This window comes from Anas platyrhynchos, chromosome 25 (genome assembly GCF_047663525.1).
Source record: "Anas platyrhynchos isolate ZD024472 breed Pekin duck chromosome 25, IASCAAS_PekinDuck_T2T, whole genome shotgun sequence".
Lineage (NCBI taxonomy): Eukaryota > Metazoa > Chordata > Aves > Anseriformes > Anatidae > Anas > Anas platyrhynchos.
This window is the reverse complement of record NC_092611.1, coordinates 6,966,609-6,993,360: the sequence shown is the minus strand read 5'-3', so window position 1 is coordinate 6,993,360 and position 26,752 is coordinate 6,966,609. Positions and strand designations below refer to the sequence as shown.

General features: G+C 50.8%; 1 protein-coding gene across 4 annotated transcripts in view; it reads right to left on the bottom strand.

Annotated features, from left to right (window-relative positions):
* Window positions 1-26,752, bottom strand: part of GRIK4 (glutamate ionotropic receptor kainate type subunit 4) — a 160,656-nt gene that overhangs the window by 46,955 nt on the left and 86,949 nt on the right. For 2 of the 4 annotated variants that reach the window (XR_011804958.1, XM_072027785.1), the window contains exons 1-4: window positions 14,084-14,210; window positions 9,402-9,566; window positions 3,409-3,506; window positions 825-990 (exon numbers count right to left, since the gene is read on the bottom strand). Coding sequence is in view for 3 of the 4 variants with exons in the window: in XM_072027785.1 (XP_071883886.1) it covers window positions 825-990; window positions 3,409-3,506; window positions 9,402-9,566; window positions 14,084-14,195 (541 nt within the window). In the remaining variant the exon portion in view is untranslated. Of the gene's footprint in view, window positions 1-824; window positions 991-3,408; window positions 3,507-9,401; window positions 9,567-14,054; window positions 14,211-26,752 lie in introns of those variants that run through there. The other 2 variants (XM_038167660.2, XM_038167658.2) reach the window with 2 other exon arrangements.

The window sequence follows — 26,752 nt, the reverse complement described above, 5'->3', positions numbered from 1 at the left end:
GCAGAGACTGCTAAGCTCTTGCCAGCACTGCAGGGCTCTCACTGGATCCATGCACCCCCTCAAAGCCCCTTTCTAGGCCGGTTTGTAACATAAACTCTAGTACTAATGAATCTGGCTCCCTGAAATTAAAAGCAAAATGGGCTGGGCTACTCCGTAGCAGCCACTTGGCCACACACTGACCTTCCAGGCCCAGGACATGCTTTGCTCGAAGCTCTGGGATGCAGAGCCTGCTCCTGCCACGCTAGGAGAGTTATGCAGAGATGAATCTGGGCTCGTTGAGGTGAACACTCCAGCATCCAGATGCACAATTACCAGCAGATGTATGGCTACCGAGCCCAGGAGGGTGTGCGATGTAGAGGCTATTAATCAAGTCCTGCTTTTAGGCCACAAACTGCACGTGGGTTTGGGGAGAGATATTTCAAAAAAGTGAAAAATCGCCTAGAATAATCTCCAGGAACAAGCTTAAGACTTTTTTTTTTTTCCCCCTCCAAAAACCCATCTGTGCAAGCAAAACACTACAGATAGTCCAACAGAAGGCGGGCGAGTCTTCCCCATGCCCTTTCCTCCTCCAACAAACACCTCCATGGGGCACCAGGGTGGAAAACGTGCCCTGGGGGGGGGGGGGTCTGCCTTGTTTCGGGCTGCTCTGCCCGAAGAACCCCTGCTACAAAACCTTGCACAGCAGCCAGGCAGCACAGCCCTCCAGCCACCCCGGTCATCCTCCAACAGGCACCAAGCATGCAAAGGGAGATGAAAAATAAAAAATAAAAAAAAAGGGCAGCCAGGAGCAGGGGGGCTGCTAACCCCGCCTGGCACTGACTTACATTCAGCTTTGGCGCAGATGAGGCAGGCGGTGGTGCAGTTAAAGAAATTCAGGATTCCTGCCACGGCCACGCTGATGTCGGTGTTGCTGGGGTGGAGGTTGAGCGTGGTGAAGCGCTGGAGCTGCAGCTTCAGGAACTCCTCCGGCGCCACTCTGAAGTGAGGAACCTAAGTGGGGAGGAGGGGAAAGGGGATATAATTAGAGAGGGAAACAAGGAATCAAAACAAGTAAATCTACCATAAAGGACCTTCGGTGCGAAACGCACAGCATGCAGAAAGCGAAATATCCCAATAAAACCGCAGAAGCATCGCTGGAGTAGGGAGAGGAGGGTGGGGTCTGTGCAGGAGCAGAGGAAAATAATTATCGCAGCCACGGGAAGGAGTGGATCAGGAAAAGTCTTGCTGAGCCACTCAGAGAAAGGCAACGGGGTTGGTGATTACAGCACAGGAAACCATTCCGGATGACTTCAGCCTAATGAGATCGGGTACTAATTGCAGCCGGGGCCGCACTTCGTTTCGGGCTTGCTGCCTGGGTGAACGCGGAGGCTGCTTCGCAGGCAGGTGCCCAGCCCGTGCTGGGCTCTGCTGCCTGGCTGAAGCACTGCCTGGCCACCTCTGCCTGCAGCCCAGGTAATTAGGAGAGATGACGGGAGGAACACGATGACCCTGCACCGCTGAGGCTCGTGAGAGAGAGGAACAGATGCAGCAGCCAGAAGCTTTGGGGTTTTTTTGATCAGCAGAGGGGTAACAGGTGGCTGTGCAGTGGGTAAGCTCCAATAGGGCTCTAACCACGAGTCCTGCTAACGCTGTGCTTGTCGTTAATCAAACAGAGCAGGAGGAGGGAGAGGGATGCTGCTTCCCAGAGAGCTGGGAGCAGGGGAACGGGGATGTCACAGCGCTGTGGGACAGCCCCTGGGCTCCCTGCGAGCAGCTCCGCTGCCACCCTGCACCACGGGGGCACCAAGTGGGGGCCAGTAACATCATTTCCCTTTTGCTGAGTGAATTATTTGGAAGCAATGGAGGCCAGAAAGGGAAACATCTGCTTCTGCTTCATTAGAGGACTGTCAAGTCCTCTTTTCTTCCATTATTAGCCCTTCCAGAAGCTATCATCCCGTGCCTCCCATCTCTCCCCTCTTGGGAAAGGCCATTAGTAGGTTGTGATGGCTGCTTTATTGACAGTGTAAGCTGCTTGGTTAGCAACAGGAAAGTTGAGGAGCAAGAAGCTGCTATCTGCCTCGATTTCACGCTGCAGCCCTCACCCCGAGCTCTGTCAGCAGGGGAGGAGCAGAACGCAAGAAAAGACAAATTCCTGGAAGCAAAGCAGACAGGGCAGCTCCTGCACGAGCCTGTTGATCCCTTTTGGGAACCAGATTGAGTCAGAGACCTGCAGCAGCCACCACCCCGAGCTGATGGCAGCCCGGCTGCAGCTCATTCTCCGAGCCCCCTTCTCCTTCCCCAGGGCTCTGCCCCTGCAACTCCCCTCCCTGGGCAGGAGGGGAGGGAATATTTGGAAGACAAGGCACCGCAGGAGATGTAGGTGCCTTCCCCAGGTTTCCTACAGGCTCCATCAGCCCCGTCACTCCTCCAGCCGGTGCCCGAGCAGCACTACAGGACATTTTCTCTCTCCTCCACCTGTGCAGCTCTGTGAGTGTGATGTCTCCAGCCGGGTTGCTGCACTGCATTTAGCACAACGGCACCAAGCGATGCTCCTGTGATATAAATCACTGGGAGGGCAGCTGGGATGGCACTCAAGAATCAAGTACCTCAGAAGTGTGCTAGCACTCACCTTCCATTTCTGGGAAAATAAAGGGACTTCAATGGGAATTTTAGGGGAAAAACATTTGAAATCTTTTACTGCAGAGCTGCCTTTGCCTGGGACGGAGCACGTGTCTGGGGCGTTTAACTGCAGAAAACACTGCAAAATACACTCAGGAGACCCATCCTGCTGTAGCCCTGAGCACTAGGTCTAACAGACCTCCTCCATCTCCTCAACACTTGCAGTTCTCACGGAACAAAGGACAGCACTCCTTTGTGAATGCGAGTTATTTCCAGTGCTCCGTTCACATTCAGGCACTCCCCTTGCTTGGAGGCAGAGCCCACCGAAGGGCTGAGAGACGTTATCTGGCTTTAAAGGGATGAAGTGGGAGAGGAGAACTCAATTTCTTCCCCATGACCAGAGCTAGATCAGTGTAAAACAGTTCAAGGCTTGTAAAGCACTAAATCAGGCACACAGCCTGGACACAGATTTATAGGGCTCGCACTGGTGGAGCAGCAGCAAAGGGAAAGGGGTGCAGCTTTCCAAGGGGACTGTGCAAAAAGTGCACAGAGGAACACACACGAAATCCCTTGGACTGGGATCTGCATCCTCCAGAGCACCTGGGGTCTCTGCACCCATCAGCACTGACCCTGACATCGGTGTTGCACATGAGGGAAGCTGAAGGAAAAGGTGATGGAGATGAAAACAAGGGCAAGGGAGGCCAAACGCTGCGCCAGGGAGCTCCAGCAGTGCCCAGCAGCTGGTGGGTGCAGGACAGGGTGTGGGGGCAGGATCTCTGCGGGGCCCCAGTACGGGATTTGCCCACTTACCTCTTTCTCCCCGCAGATATTGCTGATGATAGAGCTGGAGGCTGGGCTGGAGGAAGGTCCCAGGACACCTACCACCCCTTTGGGAAGGATTTGGCACACTGTGGGTAGCAGAGAGATGAAACGTGCATTAGACCCCGTCCTGTTTCACCTTGCTTGGCACAGCATCACCTCCTGCACACACACACTACACTCTGTGCCATTTGTGTCCCCCAAATCCCTCTGAGCACCCACCACATCCCCCTGAAGCAGTCACCCTGCCTGTAACATCCATCTCTCTGTCTCTCCCCAGAATTTCCAGATCCCCCCCAAACCCCACATCCCCATCCCCGACTCAGAACAAGAATTTCTCTCTTAAAATTTTGCTTTTCTTGGCCCCCACGGTTACGCACCAGGGACGATGTAAACTGAAGTTTATGGAGGCCACTAAACGCAGCAGTGACCTCGCTTCAAAGCATCCTCCAGCAGCAAACAAACTTGTCTGAATTTGGTCCCTCATCCTCTGCAGAGCTCAGTGGCAATGCTAAGAATCACATTACCGGGTTTGATTTATTTTTTTATTTTTTTTTTCTGGCAGTAGTTGATCTCCTGGCTCCGTGCCACCAAGGTTAGCAAAACACTAAAAAGGCCCTGACAAAATGAAGAAGTTAAATCTCTTCCCTCAAGCTTCCCGGGCTAAACTGCAACCTTTTGTCCTTTTAATTTGCAGCACACATTTCGGCCGAGTGGCGCTCCAAGGACTACCCCAGCTGGTGGCACCTGCCCGCTGCAATCCCAACCCGCCGTGCCGCTCCAAAACGCTGCTCTGGAGCACTTTGCTTGCAAACAGAAGGCAAAGCCCCTCATGCCTGGATCCCAGGGCTCAGGAAGGCTTGCTGCCAGCCGTGGCCTCAGCACCACCACGCTTGGATCCTTTCTCCCTGGGTAGGAGAAGCCACAGGAACAACAGGCAGACAAGGCTGAGTTTCCTCAATAAGCACCGAGTGACTTATTTCTGGAGAAAGACCATACCACGGGGGAGAAGCGAGGCACCACAACTACTTATCAGCACTGTCAGGAGCAATCTCACAGCGTTGTCATGCGTAAAACCAAGCCAAGATATCAAAAAGCTGAGGTTTTAAAGATGCTGCCTCCTCAGTACGGCACGGCTGGTGCGTCCCAGCGCGCAGCCCCTTCAGGTCTCTGGTTTACATATCGGTGGCTGTAAGAAATTAGCTGTGTTCAACTGCTGGAAAGAGGAGCTAGAAAAACTCAAACCACAACATATTCAACATTTTTTTTTGTAGTGAAGAGAATTCATCATCGGAACTGTCATACCACGGAGCAGAGCAGGTCTTCTATCAGCTTCAGGTCCTTAAATCAAGACTGGACAGGAGGTGAGGGCACACACTGTGCTGCTTTTTGTTCTCTTTTATTTTTTAAACCACCAGGATATAGGGCTGGGTGCCGTGTTCAGTAGGACCCGATCAGACAGTTGAGGTGGTTCCTTCCAGCCTCCACAGCTTCATGGCTGGATCACGAAGCCAAAAGCTGAGGGTTTAGTTTGTCCCTTTGGGGATTTTTATTTTATCTCTCCAAGCACTACTTAGAAAAAACCTCCATACGTTTCCAGGTCCCGACTTCTTACAGAAAGTGCCCATGATATGCAAACATCTTCTCTGGGGTTTTCCTCCCTTCCACGCTCTCGCCCTGCACCATCTCAGTCTGAAGCAGAACACGAGCGATATTTTTCTGTGGCATCTTCAAAGGAATCCAGCGCTCGCTTCTCCTCTCTGCTTAAAAATTTACAGGCACTTATACCTCTTCAAGAAGAGCCTTTCAAGTAAGAGCCCTGGCATTTGAAAACCCCGCACGCCGTCTCAGTGGCACTCAGCAGCCAGCAGCGGCCCCTTGGGTGCTCTGCTGCTCAGCACCAACAAGAAGGGGCTGCCGAGCCCTGCTCAGCCAAGGGTCAGCGGGGCAAAAGTCCTGGGGGGGGGAATTGCTTTGAGCACGCAGGAGAAAGTTTGGCGAGCACTTTTCTTCTCATCTCGCCCGTGGAGAACAAGAAGTGGGTTAAGTAGCCATAGCAACGGAGATGCAACAGCTGTCAGAAGAAAAAGAACCTGCTTCGCTCTCCAAGGGTGTAACATCCAGCGAAATTAAGGAAAGTGAATGGAAACAAAGCGGAGGTGCCCGAGGCAAAGGCCTCGACCATGTCGAGGAGAGCTGCTTCTCCTGTAATCCAAACACGTTTCCCATTTCACAACATTACCTGGTGCTGTTGGTCTCTGCAGGAGGAGAAGTCTTAACCCTGCTACCACCGTGGGCAGGGTGGATTCAGACAGATGCTTTCAGGAACGCCAGCTCGATACCAAAACCCATCTCTGATAACTGCACAGGGTAAAACCCAGACATTGGCACAGCCCCTGCCACTCCTGGCCTCTTGTACCCCAGCACACGGGTGCCACGCAGGCTGTGTGCAGTGCAGGACACAGTGTCGGTCGATGCAAACTCACATACCTCTGCCCAAGGTTGCATCCAATTTTCACGTGCTCCAGAACTCAAAATCCCAGCAAATACCAGACCCCAGGGTGACTTCACGTGCATGTGAACGTCAAAAACCATCCACATGGATGCACAGACACGTATAATGCAAGAACTACCCATTTGTTGTTGTGCCTTTTGGGGTTCAAAGACAAACGTGCACACACCCACTTGGTCAGGCAGTGCCCTCCCAAGACCTCGGGGCATTTTGGAAACCTTTACGTGATCCCTGCCTGCAGGAAGCAGAGCTGCCAGTGCTCCAGTGTGAGCATCCCCCTGTGGTGCAAGGCACAGCACCTCCTTCGCTGCACACAGATACCTGCTGCGAGGGTTGGAGGTGGCAGGCGAAGAAGCCTCTTGCCTCTAATTGAAAATAAATGAGCAGGGAAGGGATGCAATTACCTCAGCGTTTCCATGATTGCAAAATAAATCAGGGGATCTTGAACATCGGGGAGTGGTCAGGATGGGCTTCTTGTGCAAGAAACACCAAGTGATTAAAGAGAGAGCGGCATGGAGAGTGCCCAGAGTGCTCCCTGCAGCACCCTTCGTGCTTCCTAGCAGCAACACAACCACCTCATCAGCTGCAGCTGCCTTAAATGCAAAATCCAACAGGATCACAAAAACGATGGGACGGTTCTTTGCACATCCAAACCAATGTCACTGAATGGGCTCTGAAGCAGTGGTGTGAATAAATAGAAATTAAAAATCATCTAGTTGCTCACTCTGACTGCTGGCCTGCCCTGAAATGTTGGGATTAACAACAGAGGGATGCTGAAAAGAAGGATGAAACGATAGGGGACAGGGTGACAAGTAGAAAACCTGTCCCTCCCTTGGCATCAAAAGGAATAAGGTGTTTTAGATAAAGACACGATTAAACGAGCTGTTTTGGATCTCTGTAAAAGGAGCTGAAACATCAAACACAAAGAGAAAACAAGCTTTACTCAGAAGGGCAGAACAGCTCAATCCCCAGCCTTCCACTGCAAACTCATCTCCAAGCACGGGGCTTTACAGGTGTCGCTTACGGGAACAGTCAGTGTTTGCCTTCATTCATACACAGAGCCGAAACAGCAAATCAGGCAGGAATATGATTAAGATTGACTCAGATTTTACCTGCTACGGGAACTGTGATTCTGTGGTCCCTGACAGGAAGAAGTCTGAGTCAGTCAGGAGGAAAAGGGAAGGAAAATAGCTCGATGCCAAGCTGGAAACCAAGTCGCAAGAAGTCTTTCCCCTCCTGAAGCTCCAGCTGCACACATAACACCGCGATGGGACGTGGCAGCAGCACTCCTAGGGCGGCCAGGTGAACGTGCTGTGATATTTAAAGGGGATCTCAAAGGGCATGAGATTTGAGAACAGTATTATTAAACAGCCGTCCAACTGCTTTGCAGCCATAGGTTAGAATACCTAAAGTGCTTTTATTAATATTACGTGCAATAACAAATATCAGTGCAGTGTTAAAACTGAAGTCAGACAATTGAAAGCCATGAAAGGCTTGGTATTTAAGTTACAGGATCTGATTTGCCTCTGCTAGCAGAATATATCAGGAATAACTTCAGTGACATTAATGGCGGAATCATGCAGAACCCAGATTTTTCCTCCTGTAAGAAATGCTTCCAGACGTTTTTCCCTCTGAAGAAAAGGCAAATAACATATTGCAGGATGCTGTGAGCTCTCACTTCACCAAAATCAAGTCGTTTTGCTCCAGTTTCTACTTCTTATGTTCTTTAATCAAAGTAAAGAAAACAAAGAAAATCTCCCCGAGGTAGAAATTCGAAATGGAAAATTGCCTCTTCCCCACTTATCCCATTTCCACGTTCTCCCAAACACCACATTTGCTGAAATCAACAATTTTGCGCATAACACTTCCTCCTCGGCAAATGAGTATTCTTCTGCTAGAAAAACATCCCAACAGAAAAAAACCCAGAGCAACATTGCAAGCGACAAAGAAACCCAGAAGCTGCTGATCTTCCCCACAGCTGTGGGGTCACCTGGTGATCGAGCCTGCAGAAACACTGCTGCACGGCACGGGTTGAGGAGAAAGGAAAATGAATGGATCTGAAAACTGTTTCCTTCAAAGGCACAGCAGGCTAAAGCAAGCTGGCAATTTTCTCATTTCCTACAAGGCTCGCTGGGAGACGGAGAGTATTTTCTGGGAGAAGCTGGGCACAGCCTCGGGAACACACAGGCTGTTCCCGTCCCTTTTCCGTCCTACAGGTGACCCAGCCCGAGTCCTTGGATTTGCGCAATCCTCACCAGATGGGAAGACCACAAAAACCCTAAAGAGAGGGATCCAAAAAGACAGAAGTGCTTGTTTTAAAAACCCCCTGCGCTGCTGCACGTGACGAGCTTAATCTAGCCTGCCTGATGGGCGAATGGCGCTATAAATAGGTGCCCAGGTACTTGCTGACGTGCACTTTATTAACTGAGAGCTTCTATAAATAATGATGATGCTAATTGAGGAAAGGAAGGTGCTACCTGCTGGCCATGCCAGGCTGCTGGGCCCATCCTGCCAGCTGCCTGGGGAGCTGCACCTGCCTGCTGGGCTCCCAGGCATGGGGATGCTCGGGACTGCACAGCACCAAGGCCAAAGCTACAGGAAAAGGCAGCCTGCTCCGACCCACAGCACCCTGCTGTGCCTTCCTGGGATGCCCTGCAGGCTACGCAGGCTTGGGAGTGAGAACCATGGGGGAATGAGTCCAAAATCCTCATTTAAATGATTTCTCCAGCTTCTCCAAGACAACTTGTAATAAAAAAAAAAACACGTAGTCCTCCCCTGAACTCAATGGTTGTTGCAGAAAACATCCTAAAAAGAAGCTATCATCTTGCAAAGCATTTTTCCCTTTTACAACAAGAATCTCTTGCAGATCCTTTTGGCCTCTATCACTCTGGTTCCCAAGAGGTCTGTGGGATGTTGACCATCGGGGATTTTTAATCCACCAGCGTGCAGTTACCACGTTGGGCATCGACACGAACACCTATCCCAGAGACCTGTTTGCATTAGAGGATTTTAAGTAACATGGAAGGCGTGCTGCTCTTTCAAAAATAGCTCTTTTCAATCCACATGATTTCAAACATCACTTGAAAATTCCACTTTGTGTAAACAAATCCGCTGCCAATCTAACGCTCTGAGAGAGCCATCATGTTTGCTGACACACAGCCTTCCGCGGGGTGTTAAAAATAACTTAATTGCACTGAACTTGCCCAGAGTCTCTTATTTGCGCACCATCGAGGGCTTTACAACGGAGCAGCACCTCCTGTATCACTGCTCCTGTTTACTGACACACGGAGTGAAGAAAATAACTTGTCCCGAGCTGCTGAGCTGAGCGGTGGCAACGCTCATGGTGGGACCTGGGTCAAAGCCTCAGCTATGATAAATTTACGCTCTGCAGCGAGTGCAGTGTGCCAGGAGCCTCCAGAGAGGTGGCAGAGAGAAGAGCAGGGGAGGAGCAGCCCCACGGAGAGATACTCACTGGTTTCTGCCGTCTCGTACTCGCTGTCCCGCAGCAGCTCGAAGATGTCCACCTCCACCTTGGCCTTCCCCGCCCGCTCGGGCGCGCGGTTGATGCGGTTTTTGGCCAGGGTGATGGAGAGCCGCTCCCCTCTGCTGCACTCCATCGGGTCATCCAGGATGGCAGCTGCGGGATCAAAAGGGGATGGCAGAGGTTAGGCTCAGGAGGACTTCACACACCCCAAACCCCCGGCCGTGCGCCCCCCAGGCTCTCCAGCGCCGTGCCAGCAGCGTCGCTGCTCCTGCCAGCGCATCCTCCCTCCTGCGCCCGGCCTTTCGCACCGTTTCGCCCACCTCCAGGCCTTGCCAGACACGGGGGCGGTGAAGTCTCCGCAGCAGCGGCCGCGTTACCTGCCGGCATGCTGTGGCTGCCCACGCTGCTCAGCTCCGGGTGGTGCCAGCACCTGCGCGCTCCAGATGCTCCCGCAGGGGGACCCCTGGCTGTGCCGCCCCCGGCAGCACTGACCAGGGCACTGCCCCACATCCCGACACACCAATAATGAAAGAACGTCCCCAAACAGCCCCGTTCTGTTCATAAAAAAGCGCTGGTGCTGCGCTGAGAGCAGCCCATCATTGCTGATAGCTGGAATATTTTGGGAAGCACGTGGGCAGCCGTGGGTGGGGAGGGACAAATATTTTTCAAACAGAAAGCACTTGACTCTTGAACTCAGCTCCTGGGCCCACCCACTCAAATCTGTGTTAGGCAGAGGGTGATTGTAGGGGGTAGTATTTTTATTTTCTTGACGGAAGGCAACAAGCAGCCAGAGCCGAGCGTTAATCACAGCTTTTCATTGAGCTGCCGCAGCTTCTGCAGCCCCCCCAGTGCCTGTGGGGTCTCCTCCAGGTTGCCTGGGCTTTGTGGGGTATATCAGAAAGGCACCGACACTTGTCTTCCTTTTCTAAAGTCACTCCAGAGGGAGCCACGTCGTTCAGAATTGCTGCCTGGGCTGGAGCAAGCCCTGCACGTGCAGATCAGTGGGGCTCTGCTGGGCTGTGTGGCAGGGAACTGTGGAGCTCACTGCAGCAGCTGGCTGCCTTCTTAAAGCTCTGAAATGCATCGTTGTGCTGGTTTTTCCTCCCTTTTCTGCCTTTTTATTTACCCAGTTTTGCATTTTCAATCTTGGGAGCACACGGCTGGTTAGAAAATGCGGGTGGGATTGTAGCACAGCCATACATAAAAGGAGAGCTGCCTGCTTCCCAGGGACGGACGTGTACCTGGACTCTAGAAGTGTCCAGCAGTCCTGCATTCCATATAATTTAAGGGACAGCCACGAAATTCACCTTTCTGCACCATTTGTGAATCAGAAAATAAGCATCATGGAAGATAACTGGGCACCAACCCCGCCAGTGAGGCAGAGGTGGCCCCCCCTTAACCCGATTTACTTCGCATCCCACCAACACCCACTCGGGAACTCCTCTTCCTGCTCTTCCCAAGTTTTATAGGAACGTGGCTGAACTCAGGACTGATGAGGAGAGATGCAGCAATACTTCTCGGAAGAGATGCACAGATGTCTTGGCGAACGTTGCCGGTCCTCCAGGCGACACCAGCTTCCCTGCTCCGCAGGCACGCGCACACTGGCGTTATCTGCAGGCTCAGGCCGTTAATCTCAATCTCATTAGGCAAGGAAAAAGGTTGGGCTTTTCCTCCGAGGCCAGGAGCACGGATCACAAGTTTTGTCAGATGTCGATGCGGCTGGTGACCGCTCTTAATTACTAAGAAGCCAGGAGAGGAAGGGGCCAACCAAGCAGCTTACTCAGGTCCCCCCTTCTCCTGGAAAGCAGCAGCAGGCAGAGAAGGTCCTGAACCATCCCCATATCTCAGCAGAAGGTCCTGAACCGTCCCCATTTCTCATCCATAAAGCTGTTTGGTGTCTGTGCACTTCTCTCTTTGGCTCTGCTTCCAGGAAAGGGTAGAGCACTGCACTTAGTCAGATGAGCATCACAAAATGCCTCCTGCCTCCCAGGTGCTGACAGAGCAGAATTGGAGACCGGCGGGGGGAGCGTGCGTCAGCACCCTACACTCATTATTCTGCAATTTTGGGCTTCAACAGTCACTAAGCCGGACAGCCTTTCCACGTCAATTGTCATTTTCCAAACAAAGTTCACTTTGCTTTTCCACCACTACATAGTTAAACACATTTTAAAAATGAAAGACTTGAAGCTGAAGTGGTTCTAATAATCTCCTCGGGTCAGCTAAGTACAAATGTTTGCACAGGGATGTTACGTCTCTATTCTGGATGATGGCTCTCTTTTTTTTCCTCATTGTTATTTTTGGAAATCTTGAAACCCTCCCTATGGCTGGTAAAAAATACATAAATTGCCTGTTCAGTTCTGACAGAAACTGAGATTTGCAGCCCACCTGGGGCTCCAACCCTCTTCTCTGCACACCGCAGGATGAAACCAGACGGCCCAAATGCCATGATAGAGGTGGTGGTGGCACATGGGGACCAATCACCAAGCAAACTGCAGCACCGTCTCCAATCTTCCTGCAGAAGAAACCCCACAAAATCTGCAGAAACCCCACACAATTTGTTTCCTTGAATTCTAGGAGACTAGTTAGTTTTAACCACATATTAAACCAGTCCCCAGGACAGACTGGGTAATGAGACCAAGCTAATCTTTATGTATTATAGCGAGAGGATGGAAAAGGTCATTTAATGTTTAAAAAAGGTTGGTTTTAAAACTTCATGTCTTGGGATGCAGTGCCAAAGCTCATCTAATAGTGGCATCATTAAGTATGAACGAAAATCTTTATATAAATTCCCTTTCATCTATTCCTGTCTATTAAAAATGGGAAGCTGCATCAAGTAAATCTTTAATCCTGAAAACTTACAGCAAAGTCTTTGAACTTTGTTGGCCTCAAAAATCACTTCTCTCTTCCCCGTCATAATAAATGTCTCCAATCTCGACTGCCTTCGCCACGAATTATGGGGGAAATATTTCAGAAGGAGCTGAGAGCACCGGGGCTGGCGATGCTCGATTCGGGCTGCAGAGGATTTCACAGGGGCTGAGACTCAAGTGGAGCCAGCAAGGACCGGAGGTGCTGAGCTTTTCTCAGGAGGAGCTGGCTGGCAACGTCTTTTTCCATGGGATATTCCCATCATGATGGATAAAACTCCTTGTTAGAGTAATAATTCTTATTTTAGTCGCTATGCCCAGGTTTTCCTTACATCTAGGACAAAGCCCACTGATCTCAGAGGCTAGAAGCCAGAAGAGCTTATTGCTTTGGATGTGCACTGGAAACAGTTGGCTTACGGTCACTCAGGATTCAAGCAACAAGGGACCTCTTATTTGAAGTTTCCATCAAGCCCAAATTTCAAATTAAACACTCTGAGTTGGTGATTCAATAGCCAGGACCAGCAGAGAGGCATCGCTGGTAGCCAAAGACATGCAAGGTGGCACGACGGTGCCTCTGGGAACCACAGCATCCACCCCTCGCCTCTCCCCCATCCATCACGCTCCCCTCCGGGATCCCCCAGTCCTTGGGGACACAGGAACACGAGAGCTTTGTCCAGATGAGCTTTGTCCCCAGCTGTGACCTCCTTAAACTCCAGAAGCCCTGACCCGTGGCACGGGCACACGTGGCTGCCTTTATGTGCCCTGGGGAGCTGACCTTTGGCTGCAGCATTTCCACTCCTCTTAGGCAGAGAGCAGCCACAGCAGTACGAGAGGCAGGTGCTCCAACTCTGCTTTTCTCCTCTTGCCCTGAAGAATCATCTCCTCCAAGAGGAGGACGGCCATTCATTGCCCTGAACAACTCAGTCCCACTGCCTTTGGCCAAAAAGCTGATGGGGGACCGGTGGTGCCGTCAGCATGCGTGGTTCAACAGCTGAGACACAGCAACTCACCCTATTAAATGCACCAGCCAGTTCACAGACACCCAAATTCACCCCATTTCTATCCTCAGCTGGGTTTCAAGCAGCACCAAAAAAAGCAGAAAACCTTTATTTTCCCGTTCCCCTAAGCCATGCAGCTCCCCAGGGTGCCAGCCACCAGGCTCACGGCATGCACACACCAACAAGCCCAGCACGGTTCCAGTTTTACTGCATATCCCTGCTTAATTCATGGCCCGAGCAACATCTAACGAAGCAGCATTTTTATAGTAATAGCAGGGAGCAGATGCTACAGGGAGGTTTGTACACTGCTACGACAAGCAGAGTGCAGCTGACCTTCCCCGTTAACTTTATTAAGCGTTGTTGGGTTTCCTCAGAGGCTCTCCATGCCGCCGAGATGTAACGCCAAGCTCAGAAACACAAATATGTGCAAACACATCTCTGCTCTGGTGGCTTGGAGATGGAGGTTTAGCCAAGGCTTGGCTGAGCAGATATGGGATTCCACCATCCATAACTGTTCCTCTGAGCTAGGAAGATGCAAAGCCCCCCACAATATTTCTCTGGTCTCTCCTCTGGCAGGGTAAGATCCCACCTCTGACCTCTTCCAATTCATACTGTAAGCACAGTCCACACACCCACTGTGCTCCTGGGATGAACGGCCAAGAATTGTCACCTCAGCTCCACCAGATCTCAACACTTAAAAGAGCCAACACCACCCCCAGGAGCCGATCCTGGTCCTGAATCCAGGAACCAAGACACAGCAGAAAGCCTCCAAAGCTCACATGTCCTCAGGTGTCCTGCTGGGACTCACCAGCCCCAGGAGATGCCCTGGGCCATGAGAAATTATCCCCACAGCTCCAAGCCTTCTCTTCTTCTTCCTCCTGCCCTTTTGCCTGCTGCTCCCCGACCCCTTTTGCTACCATCACCACCCCAGACCCACCTGCGCCTGCTCCTGACCTCATTAACACCAAATTAGCTCAACCAACAAGAGGCTCCGGGCTCATTTAGGGGGACAACAGGCTAAAGATGGGTGCAGGACTGCCTCGTTTTGCAGGCTTCCCTCTGCTGCATGCAGCATCCACCCCTCAGGCTGTCAATACAGCAAACGATTGGGAATTTGCAGACTTCCTCATTACGGGGCTGCCAAGTATAGCTCCAGTGGAGAAACAGGTGGGATTGTGTTGCCATTATAATCTCTGAAGTGCTGCTTAAAATTAAAATAAAAAGTTGTCAATATGCTATCACTCGGAGAGGAGAGAAGATCTCATCGAGGAAAAAGAAAATCTAAAAACATAAACTCGCTCCTTCACAGACAAAGAGACTGGATAATGTTTGTCTGATCAGCGCAGCGCAGGGCTATTTATTGCTCTTGGCCAACATTTGAAATCTGCATTTAAATGGAGCTTCCCTCTCCTTGCTGCTATCCAAAGAGAGCGAATTCAGGAGAGACGGGGAAGGGGAGACGTGATAAAAACAGCTCAGGGCTTTAGTTTCTGCTGCTTGAAATGCAGCCTCCCTTTTCTCTTCTTTAATAATTGCTTTGTGTACATAAAAGCAGAATGGCAGTCTCTGGGAGGGGGAAGTTTCCAGGGAGCCAGGCAATGCTGCTGCTTCCCTCCTCGAGCTCTCTCTGCAGAGATGGGGACCCCTTGGCCATGCTGCTGTGGGCAGGTAAAAGCTCTGCCGAGTCCTCTGGCAAGGAAAAAGCATCTGCAAGACAGGTCTCCTCTCATCCTCTCGCTCCTTTGCTCATGTGCAAGGAGGAAAACCCACTCAGGAGACAAGGTCCTGCTCTTCCCACCGCAATCGCCTGCTTTTTCCAAATACAAAGCTTGCCAGGAGGCAGCCAGCAAAGCACCTGAGCTTGGAGACAGGAGCAGAGGTGCACAAAGGGACGAGGAAGGGCTCTGACATGGAAATGCCACATCCAGACCTCGATCTCTCCTCTTGTGCAGAAGCAGGACAACAAACCCAGCTCCTCCAAAGCCAGCCAGCAAAGTGCTGGGGGTTTCCACGGCCCCAGACCACAGCTACCAATAAATCCCAAGCTGCAAATTCAAATAACGTCCTTGCAGCCAGATAAGTCGCATTTAATCCCCTGAGAAACCTCTCGAAGGGCTTCCCAAAAACGAGGAGTAGAAGCAGGGAGAAGGAGAGATGGCTGCTTGAACCTCCCTGAGGTGCAGGGTCAGGCTGAGGCAGGGGATACAGAGTCAGGGCTCTGGAAGTAAGGGATGCTGGAGGCCTCGAGGGGACGAGGTCCCTTGAGGGGACGATTTTGCCACAGAACTGCAGCTCCTGGCCGGACACTTACCCCTATCCACACACAGTCGATATTAGTGCCTAAATCTTGTTTTCTTAGGAAAGCAGCCTAAATCCACTGAAGTTGTGAACATGGTTTTCCTGCCTGTCTCTTGCTTCAGTAACGTCAAGATAAGTTGAGTTTCACGAGCAAGGTTTTCTGCCCATTTTCTTGGTCCCAGGTGACCAGCAGCAGCTGTGGTTTTTAGGAAGAGAGCAGTGGGAAGACCTGGTGGGGCCAGCAAATTTGGCAAGCCCAGTAAAGAAGCAAGATCTTAATTAAGTCAGGAGAGAGCATAAATACAAGAAAAATAACCACGCAAACCCCAAGTGCCACTGCCAGGCAAACAAACAAACAAAAAAAAACAATAACGAAGGAAGAAACAATGCAGAAAATTCTAAGCTTAAAAAAAAATAAATAAACACCAACAAACAAATGGGGAAAATCCACCAGGATTTATAGCTCTAATCAGAGATCGGGGAGGTGGCAATGCACAACGCAGCCATGGGGCTCTGGAGGCTGGGAAGTGGCTGCAGAGCCCCAGACGATGCTGCACGCTTTCCCGGTCACATACACACAATAAAGCATGTTCTGTACCTACAAGACAGATCATCACAACAGCCCGAGGCTCTGTCCCCAGAGGTGGCCGTATTTCAGTGGCAGCCAAGGCTGCTCCAGCGCACGCGGCTCTCTGCAGCGCTCTGGGATTTACGGATCGACAACGATGTAATGAGAGCAACGCTGCCCAAACGGGCACTTTGCTCCTCTTGCAGGTGGAGCCGTTTCTTGAATCTCCAGAACGCATCAGGATGAGAGGAATTTAGGGCCAGTGGAGTTTCATTTATGTAAGCGGGGTTTGGAAAAGGCCATTTGTGACCATTTTTCCCTTAGCCCTTCCTGGTGGCTTTGCATTTAAGAGCGGATTTGCTCTTCTTTCTTCACCTCCCTCCTTTCAAGGATGCTAGCTGGGGTTTTGGCACCGCTTGCTGATTTTTCCCAGGTTGGCAAACACGAGCGCACTGCAGAGGAGGCACAGCTCAGACCAAGTGATGGAATAGAGAAGTACCAGGCCCCACTTCCAGGCTCCCCCCAGCCAGCTGATTAATTCCATACACAGCGACAGCAAATAGCCTTGGATGTGTCCCCAAAGTCAAGGTGAGAAGAGGTAAAAAAAATTGTACTAAGAGATCTGGGGTTCTGCTTTTACACCATATTTTTTTTTTGCACCATTTCTGCTCCTGTTACAAATCATTAGCCCCTGCTATTATTACAAATCTCTACCAGCTATACCCAAGGACAAGGACCTGCCATGCTGGATGCAGATCCCAAATATGACAGTGCCTTAAGAGACAGGAGACAGACTAATGATAGGTGGAATGGTTTTCAGTCGCTTGTGATGGATGAAAAACAGAGGCGCGGTGAGATAAAGCGTCTCCCCAAGGTTTTGTAAGACCACATGGCAAACAATCAGAGGTAAAATGCCAAAAGACTTCAGAATCCCTTTTCTAGCACCTCAGCCTTTTTATTTGGTGCCACTGAAACTTGATGTTTCTGCTTCAGCCCCCAGGCACCCAGGTGCATCGCAAAAGCCAAGTAAGAGCCGTTAGTTGAGCTTTGGGGAGACTGGAAGCTCCAGGAGAGGCAGCAAATTGAGAGATACGTGTACGAAGATAAATAAAGACCTTGGTCAGTGCTACTTGGCTGGGTATGGATGGATGGAAGGCTCAAACTACACATGGAGCTTTTACCAGCAGCCGAGAGGGTCGGGATGCACAGAGGACAATTCATGGCCCCTAAAACAGGTTGCAATTTGGCCCTAACAAGCACAAGTTGGCCTTTTGGGTCAGTGCTCCATGCCCTGGCCCTATGGGGAGCACCACGTCCTACCTGCCAGCACCTCCTTGTCCCCACGCTGCCCAGCTGTTGGTGCACAGAGCTGCAAGAGAAGAGCGTGGCCTGGGAGGAGGAGGTGGCTGCAGAGAAGCTGAGCAAAAGATGAGCAAGGGTGGGAGAAGGTGACCTTGGAAACCTCGCCCCGGCTGCAGATGGCCCAGATGTATGAAGTGACATGGAAGAGCTTGATCCAATTACCAAACAATGACACCTGAGCCCTTCAGGATCGTTTTCGTCTCTTTGTTTTACTGTCAGAAAAAAAACAACTTTTCCTGCTGAGTCACACCGAAATGAGATGCTAAAGAGCTGCCACACCAGATGTGGAAGCCCTTCAGATCCAATTTCCATCAATCTACACAGCCTCTATTTATTTATTTTTTGCCACTCAGCCCTCAGCGATTTAATAGGTTACTTTAATGTCTTCCTGCCTTTCCTCCCTGGCGTGCTCTGCTCACGGCATTTTTTCCCCTGACTTTCAGCTTCTGGATGGGAGAACAAGACAGGAATTCTCGTTGCCCGGGATTCTGACATGGTTTTCCCTCCCTTTGCATCCCTTGTAGTAGCAAAATGCTAGTTCATCTACACTCAGCTTGTATACCTGATTGATACGAAAATGATGATGTGTTGATGGAAAACGGCTTTTTCTTTCTTTGCTTGTGTACAGTGGCTCCTGTCCAACCCCCAGGCAGTGCCTGTGCCCACTTCCCTAATGCTGAATCCACACTGCAGCTGAATGCAGGACTGCAGCACGCCAGTGCTCAACACCAAGACTCAGACTTAGAGCAGAAAAGGCACAGTCTCACCACCAAGGTTTCCAGAAGCCCATCTTTCGCCTTCAGCACGGAGCCTTCTGACACCTCCTGCAAATTCTACCATCTCTAACACAACTTCCTTGAATATTTCTCCCCGGGGTACCTCCACGAAGCAAAGAAACACTGCCGTGCCCCTTCAAAAGAGGCCAAGAAACACGTGGGTACGCAGGGAAGCTGAAATGAATTGAGACCTGCAGGTAACGCGCATCAGTTACAGTACATTACATTCTCATGTGGGTGCTCTCATTTGGAAAAAAAGCAGCTCCGCTTTGTTGCTAGATTACTTTTTAAGACGAGGAACCTACAGAGACCTAAGGGTTTCTCGTGCCTGAAGTGATGCGCAATAACATCCCTGCTTGAGGCAATTTGTCTTTGTCCTCTGGAGAGCGTGCCTGTGCGGGGTGACAAACACCGCCTGGAGAATCGTTGGCACAACAGAAAGTAACCGCAATATCCTCAAACATCACTCAAACTTTTCCCCCAGTGTCTCTAGGTTTCTAGAACCACGTTTCTGTAGGAAAAGAACCACTTTTAGGCAAATGGATTTTGCTTTCAGCTTGGGAGCTCATTACGGATTCCCCTGCATCTGTGCAACGTGGAAGAGAAAAGTTTGAAATATGTAAAACTGGAAAGGGTGGAAAGAAAGAAAATAAAAAGCAAGGATAAATAAAAAGCTCAGCGGCACGGACTAAATCAAACCAGACACAAAAGTTCTTAGTGAACATGATGGAAGAAACCCATAGGGAAAGATCCCACAGACTCCAGCAGCTCAGGTACGAGGGGTGGTGGAAGCAGCACCGCGCTCACGCGGGAGCAGAGAGAAGTTGGCACCAACACTGGGTCACAAATGAGACGCACCAGCACCAGCCACACTTGTCTTGTAAAGCAGAGGCTGAGCAGAGTGAATTACATCCCCTGCAGTTTATTATGATGCTTCTTCAAGAGGATGCTGGATTAGTTACATTAATGCAGCACGGAACGGGATCGGGTTCACAGTGATAAGCTTAATTAAACAACAGAGTTATCCATAGGCTGTGGTTTCTGTTAGAAATACGCAACACTTATGTTGATTAATTAAATAAAGTCATGGTTCAGACCATTAAATCCTCCTACGTCCAACCACCTTAATGAGGAGCTGAATCTAGCCAGACATCTCGATACTGTCAAGGCTGGGCACAAACCGGGGTGGGGGGCTCCCACCGCGGGCAGCCTGGATTTCTCTGCTGGGGGCTGTTCTTGCTGCTGTCACTTGGACAGCTAGAGCTGCTAGCCGCAGGTGGCACCACGATCCCCCTGGATCTCAAAATCTGAAAAAGGCACCTTAATGCAATGCTGAGAACATCTCTGAGACAGAGAGCTGCGTGCACTGCCCTCGCTGATCCGATTTGTTCTCATTATCCCAGCCAGCAGGACTCGCCTGGAGAAACAGCGCTGCCTTGCCGTCCTCTGCCCACGTGAGAGGTGCCCAGGGCCTCCTCCAGGACAGCAAACCGCCGCCTCACACCCAACACTCAGGCCTCCCATCCCCATCAACCCCTCCTTGCCATCCCTCTTTCCACCCGCATCACATCCAGCTCCGCGCTTCAGCTGACAAGGAGCACACAGAGTTAAAGGGGAAAGCCTTGGTCCTAGTGAAATCTCCCTCCGTGAGACTCGATAGGAAACAGGAATGACCCTTCCTTTCCCTGTTTTGTAACTTTTTAGTGTTTCCTCCCTGAGCCTGGGAGGTTTTCACACCTCGAGTGCTTAAGGGAGCGACCTTGAGCGAAAAGCCAGCTTGGGGGCTGGGGTTTGCTCCCACTCACCTCTCACAGCCCCTCCCAAACCCTATGGCCATTAAAAACTCAAGCTGGTCTAATTACCGGTATATTTTGACCACATGGAGAACGTTATTATCAGCCTTCCCTGCTTCCCCTGGCCTGTTCTCATGAATTGTTCATGAATCCATCCCGATGCTTGCAAAGGGCTGGGCTCATGCCCTCTCGTGCCACCGACGGATGTGACAATGCAGGGGCTGAATTCAGCCTGCGAGCCTGCTCCTGCCAAAGGAGATGCTGTGCTGGGAGTGCACGTGGCTCGGATACGTGACGGGCACGCAGCTATCGGCGGGTGATGGATGGATGGTGGCTGGGGACGGGCACCGTCCTCCTCCCGGCTGGCACCAGTAACTCACGCCGTGCCCGCGGCCTCGCCGCAGTCACCTCCTGCCCAAGTGAATTACAGGCGGAGAGAAGGGGCTGCTCATGGGGAGTACAAGATCGTGCCTTCTACGTGCTTGCTGCTCCTTACGGGATGTGAATCAAGGGTGCTGCAATGGGACGGCTGGCACTGACTCTGGGGGGAGCCAAGACGCGGCCCTGAGTCACCGCCGAGCCCATCAAGTGGTCCCAGCAAATTCTGCAAGGATGATTATCAGCCCCTTCAGCTCTCCCAGGCTTTTCCCTCTTTCTTAACATAATCTTACCAGATTGGGAACTGGCTAATAACAACAATAATAAAATAAACCTCGTTTACAATCAGTCACAGGATTGGAGCTGTTCCCTCCATCTATTCACTATCCCAGAAATTGCCTTTTAAATGGATAACAATGATTGTGAGGGTCCAGTTATTACCTTGAAACCTCGCATTTTGATCCATCCAGTGTTGTTCTCTTATATAAATAACAGTTATTACAGTAAAGTGATTTTTCCCCTCTGTACTTCCAAAGAGTTCCTGCAGGAGATGGCAAAGAAAATGGGTTCCATTAATACCTCACTTAGGCCCTGTTGCTTTCATACTTTAACTCCCGTCATTAATCTTCTAATGTGTCTTTAAACAAATGTCATTTATTCCACAACTCTCTGGCAGCTATTCTTCCCTCTTTTCTCCCATCCCTTTCCCCCAGTATCCTCCACCGTGCGGTGGGAGCTCTTCCTCCCCTGACTCATCAGTGGGTGGTGTGCTCCTGCCAGGCAGGGAGAAGCATTTCGGCTCTTTTTCAGGCAGTTTGCTGGTAATTACAAGAAAAAATATGAGAGCCCACAATCAGGAAATACACGTCTGAAGGAGCCGTGATGGGAGGATTTCTATCCTCCCTGGAGCCGTGCAGGATGACTTTGCTAAGAGGTTATTCTGCACTAATCCGAGGGTGCCAGTCACCTCCGCGGCGCTGGGTCCTTGTGCAGGCTCTTAGCGCGGGGAAACGCTGCCTCTGGCACACAGCATCCTCTTCTGAGCATGCTACAAATGCAATTGCCAGATGCCACTTTCAGCTGATTTGATGCCGATAAACAAGGCTGTTCATTTCATTACGCAGTCACAGGTCAACTGAGTGTGCACCTACCCACCTGCCCACAGCACTCGAGGCAAGAACCCCTGCGCCACTTCTCAGCAGGGAGGGAGAAGTGCTGCCAGCCCCATTTCGTGGGGAGCAGAGGCAGAAAACGGCTGCAGCTCAATTTGGCGGTGGCATTTCCACACCGATCCTGCCCCAAGGGGGTGAAATCCCAACCAAAGATCTAATTTCTGCAGGGGGTTTTATTAAAATTGGGCTCGTGCAATTATAAAGCCCCAAGGGTGTGAAGGACCTGCCTGTCATCTGGAAGAGGGAATTGAACGTGCATCTTCCCCATCCCAAAATCTGCATCCCTGGAGCAGCCCTGCCCTGGGGCACAGCGTTGAAGTCACTTGTGTAACTTCAGGACGTTTGGACTTCTTTGTTTTGCTCCTAAGAGTTGTGACTTTCCTTCTACCCTTTCTCAGCTACAGCCTCGTCTTCATTAGCATCTGTCAAGTCCAATTAACACGTGCACCAGCACCAGGGAAGATGATTTCTGAAGCCTCCTGTGCGAGGCAGTTGGCAGGAGCCTCCCCCCTGGAGAAACACGAGCAAGCCCCAGCATGGGGCAGGTTGCCAACCCAGCAGGTTGCCAGCCCTCTCCGAACCACCCCCCCAGGGAGCCTTGCAGCATCCTCACGTGGTGACAGAGGACATTTTGCATGCTGGGGAACATCTGCCTGCTCTCTGACCCTACAAGCCCGTTGAGCTCTGAGATACATCGATTAGGTATCTACCGGTCTTTTCAGCAGCCTGCAGGGTTGTTAGGTGTGGAAGCAGCGGGGCGTCCCACCGGGCCTGGTAGCTTCATGCTGGATTAACCTCCACGTGGAGAGGTCAACAAGGCATCTATGTGCTGCTGTAACCCCTCAGATAGGGCTTAACGGGGTAAGTTGTGCAGAGGGTTGATGCTCGGCTCCTGTGAAGCACTGTGGATGGTCATTATTTTCCATTGAAGCAGTCGTCCTGCTTCTGATCAGCTGCTGCCATACCCCCATCTCTTCCCAAGGATAGCTGATGCTGCAGTGCCTACCTGCAGCCCTCGTGGACCTGCTCACACCAAACCTCATCAGCAAGACATGCCCCATCCTTCAGCTCCTACGCGGCACTTTTAAGATTTCGGGCCAAGTTTTGCTGTTTGCAGCTCCTCTGAGCTGCTTTGCTCCTTCCAAACTCAACATGCCTCTCCCAAAAAATGCCTGGCCTGCTTTCTTGCGTTCCCGATTGAGCAGTTAATGAGGAGTCTGGATAGAGCAAAACGGACAGGAAATAGAGGCCATATGCCACTACAGCTCTCCTACTTTAAACAGGAGAAAACACAGGGAAAATAAAATTTCCCAAACATTTCCCTCAAGACGAGTGGCAGAAAGCGACATGGGAGGAGGTGAAGTGCCAAAGACCCCACTTACCCTGGGGAACACTCATCACGTCTTACACCCCTGCACATCCTTAACCCCATGAAGCATGTTAACGAGCAGCACGTTAACATCACTGGTGCTAAGCAATAACCCGCGCTCCTCTGGGAACAGTTTCCAATAAAACCAGTCCCATCTATGTCACTTATGCATGAGATCTCTTTTTTGCTGTTTCTTTAGGTGGGTAACTTTACCACAAGGCTGTTTCCTCTTTGTTTTATTCATTTATTTTTTACTAGAAGAAGGTCATATAAGGAATAAAAACACTGAGACAGACCCCAGTAATCTTTTGTTGGCAAGAAAACCCCTGACAATGTCTTTTAGGCCCAAACTATTTTGTTTCAGACCACGAAAGACATTGAAATTTCTCATGGAAACAAGCCCAGTAAATAGTTTTTTTTTTTTTTTTTTCACAGAGAGCTCTCGTTACATCTCTTAAATGCCTGTTTTGTTTTGTGTGTCGGTATTTGTGCAGGAGCTGGTACGTGGCTCCTGTTAAGAGCTACGAGACACTGCTACAGTACAGCAGATGTAAATCACCTGGCCATAACTTCATTTGTTATATAACCAAAATCTAATACATATGTGTGTGTGTAAATATGAATAAAACACGAAATGATGACTTTAGTTTAAAACCAACCAACCATCAGGCTAATGGGACTCCAGTGCTACCAGGAGCAGTAAAATCCTGTCCCTTTGCTTGCAGGAGCTTGGAGGCAGCAGCCTCACCTCCCCTCTCCTCCAGAGCATGTCTCAGACCTGAGGTCCTCGAACATCCCTTCCTCCTGCACCCAGCTAGAAATTAAGCATGCCCACCCTGCCTTTCTCACCCCAGATATTAAAAACCGCCACGTACCTAGCCTAAAAAGGTTGGCAAGACCCACGGCTCAACATTCAGAGCTTCAATTAAATCAATTAGCATCCCCATACACGGCTAATATTGGAGACATAGGAGAGGCTTTACTATCCAAGTAGAAAATCAGTCTGTGTGTCCAGATGGTCACTGGAGGCGCTGTAATTGCCATCCCATCACCGTAACTGCGCGCGTTTGGGCCCGTTTCAAAGGCGCCGGCCCCGTTTGCCTGTTTGGAGGAGAGCCTGTGCCATCTGGGCGAGACGAGGTTCATTGTCTGCCTGGCATCGGCGGGATAAACACAGCTCCCCCGTTCACTGCCACTTCCTAATATTGACTCCGAAAAGGGAGGAGAGGGACGTGCAAGGACTTTTCATGGGAAAGCAGTTCAAGAAGCCTCTCGGCACAGAAGGGTGCCCCAGGGAGGCGCTGGATCGGGCTGTGTGGTGCGAAGGGCTCCAAGCCCTCGCTGTGCTCTAGCTGCAGAGGGTGCCACAGGGCTCTCAGGATGTGATGGGCGAGGCATGGAGAGAGCCCTGGCCAAAGCCAGAGCCCCAAAGCTTCCCATTTTCTGCTCTTCATCATGAGCCTGCAAGCACAGAGGAGTTTGGTGGGTTTCATCCTCACATCACCACCGCCTCCGATCTGTTCCTCACATGTGCTCTCCATAGGAGGGGCGCAGGGAGGGAAACCCACCTGCACAAAACGCTGTCTGGGACAGTGGTTTTTAAAGGCAAGAGGCAGGAAACAGACACCAAGCTCTGTGCTCCACGTCTGTATCGCTCTTCTCTAGCTATCCAAAGCGATGCAGCACCTGAAAAGGCAGCGAGCACATCAGCACCCCTGGGGCAGCCAAATTAGCTCGCTGTGCTTCCCGTGCTACAAAGGTGCTTAAAAAAAATGACTGAGGTCCTGCCCCAGCCATAAAGCGAGCAGAACGTGCACAGGACGGGCTCAGCCATAACTTTTGAAAGCACATCAGCTCCCTACCTCACATCGTAATGACAGGAAGGGGATGCTCAGAGCCAGTGAAGCCTCTAACTACCTTTAAAAACCTCCTATTAGTTTCCTTATGTCATCTCCCTGTCTGAACGAGCAGGAGGATAATCCTTCTGTTCTCGCACACTCAGTCGAGTCCAACCTGTCAGCAGCAGCACTCATTATGCACCTACGTATTAAACACACACGGTTCCTCGCCTACTGCAACACAGCTATTAAAACAAAGGAAGCAACAGCACCAAACACTTTTGCCCGTGCGAGAATAAAACGTATTATAAAGGAGCTCATTATTGGAAAGAAGATGGGAGAAGTCTGACAAGATGAGAAGCCCGGCGTAATTCTGCTAAGAGCAAAACAGGTTACAGAAGTGAGCCTGGGAAAATGGAAGCATCATTCTCTCCTGACACGACACTGCTTCAATTAAGTTTTCTTACTGAGGTAACCTGCAGCCAGCACAGTGAGGTAACAGATGGAAGGGCTGCCCGGGAGGGAAAGTGCAGGGCTTTCCTGTCTGGAGTTACATGAAACAATTTATTGTTCCTTTTTTTTTTTTTTTTTCTTTGCTTGCATTTAGTGTTTCTGACGAGGTCAACAGAGAGGGAGCGGAGAAAGCCTGGATTCAGGCTCACGTTTCAGACATCAGAGGGGAAACATTCAAACTGAGAAAGCTACGAGAGCAGCAACTGGAAATCATATGCGTGCCTCTCCTCACCTCCAGCCCCATTTCTTTATCTTCTTTAGAACTGTTGCATTAACATAGTTTTCAAGTAAAAACATCAAGAAGCTCCTGTACATTTCCCAGCACCATTTGCTGGTTTGCACCAACCAAGCGATGCCCCCAGGACTGCCAAGGCTGTACCGAACCCCAGGAGGTCGGGATGTCTGCGGGCACCCAGGGATGGCATTTTGGGAAACGAGCAGAGGCAGGCTCCAAAACAGCCCCCCGGCTGCAACCAGCAGGTATTTGGGGTCCTTCCTTGCTTTTCCTTCCTCATCCAGCATCCGCAGCCCGAGGTGCTTTCAGCAGCTGGCCAGAAAGCTGCCAGGTTTCGGCTCTTACAGAGACCTCACCGAGCTCAGCCTCGTGTAGCCCTCGGGCTACTGCACCGGGCTTTGTTTAGAGACAATCCTGAAACCTCTCCACAACTTCTCCCATCCCTGCTCTTCGCATTTCACATTAAATTAACCAACAGCAAGAGAAAGTTGAACCCCTGGCTTTAAGTTTCCGAGCTTGTTCGCTCTTTGGTTTTTCCTTTCCAAAAAAGCTTATTTAACCTGATGTTCTTCCTTCTGCGCGCCCGGGGAGACGACGCCAGAGATGTGCACGGCTCTGGCACAGATTTCCCAGAGCCACGGCGCTCTGCCTCTTTTCCCAGTACTTCTCCTGGTGACAATCCCCATCCAGGGCTGGGCACGCGTCCAGCTGAGCCAGACGACAGGGAAACCCAGGGGATGGAGCGGAGCCTGGATGCAGCCAAAGTACAAGCACCTTCAAAAGCATCCCTGGCCTCACTCAGCCGTCCTTCCTCCTCCTCTCCTGTGCCTGAGGCTCCTGCTGCTGCTCTGCTCCCATCTTGGAGCTTCTGGAGCCGAGACCAGCCACCAGCACCCTTCCTCCATTAGCCAGGACGGAAACCGTTTCCCTGCCAAGCAGAAGCAACGCTAGCAATTTCATTTCCTGCGTATCTTTAATTTTAGTCTTGAATATATATTGCTTGCTTAAAGCACACACAAAAAAAAGAAAGAAAAAAAAGAAGAATCACATGCCCTGCAAAGCCTCGGTGCAGCTTTAACTCCCCAGGGGGACAGGTGAGAGCATCTGCGAGACAGACCTATGTGGATGACAGAAACAAAAGAAATCACTGTCACAGCCCAGGGAGGGGGAGATGA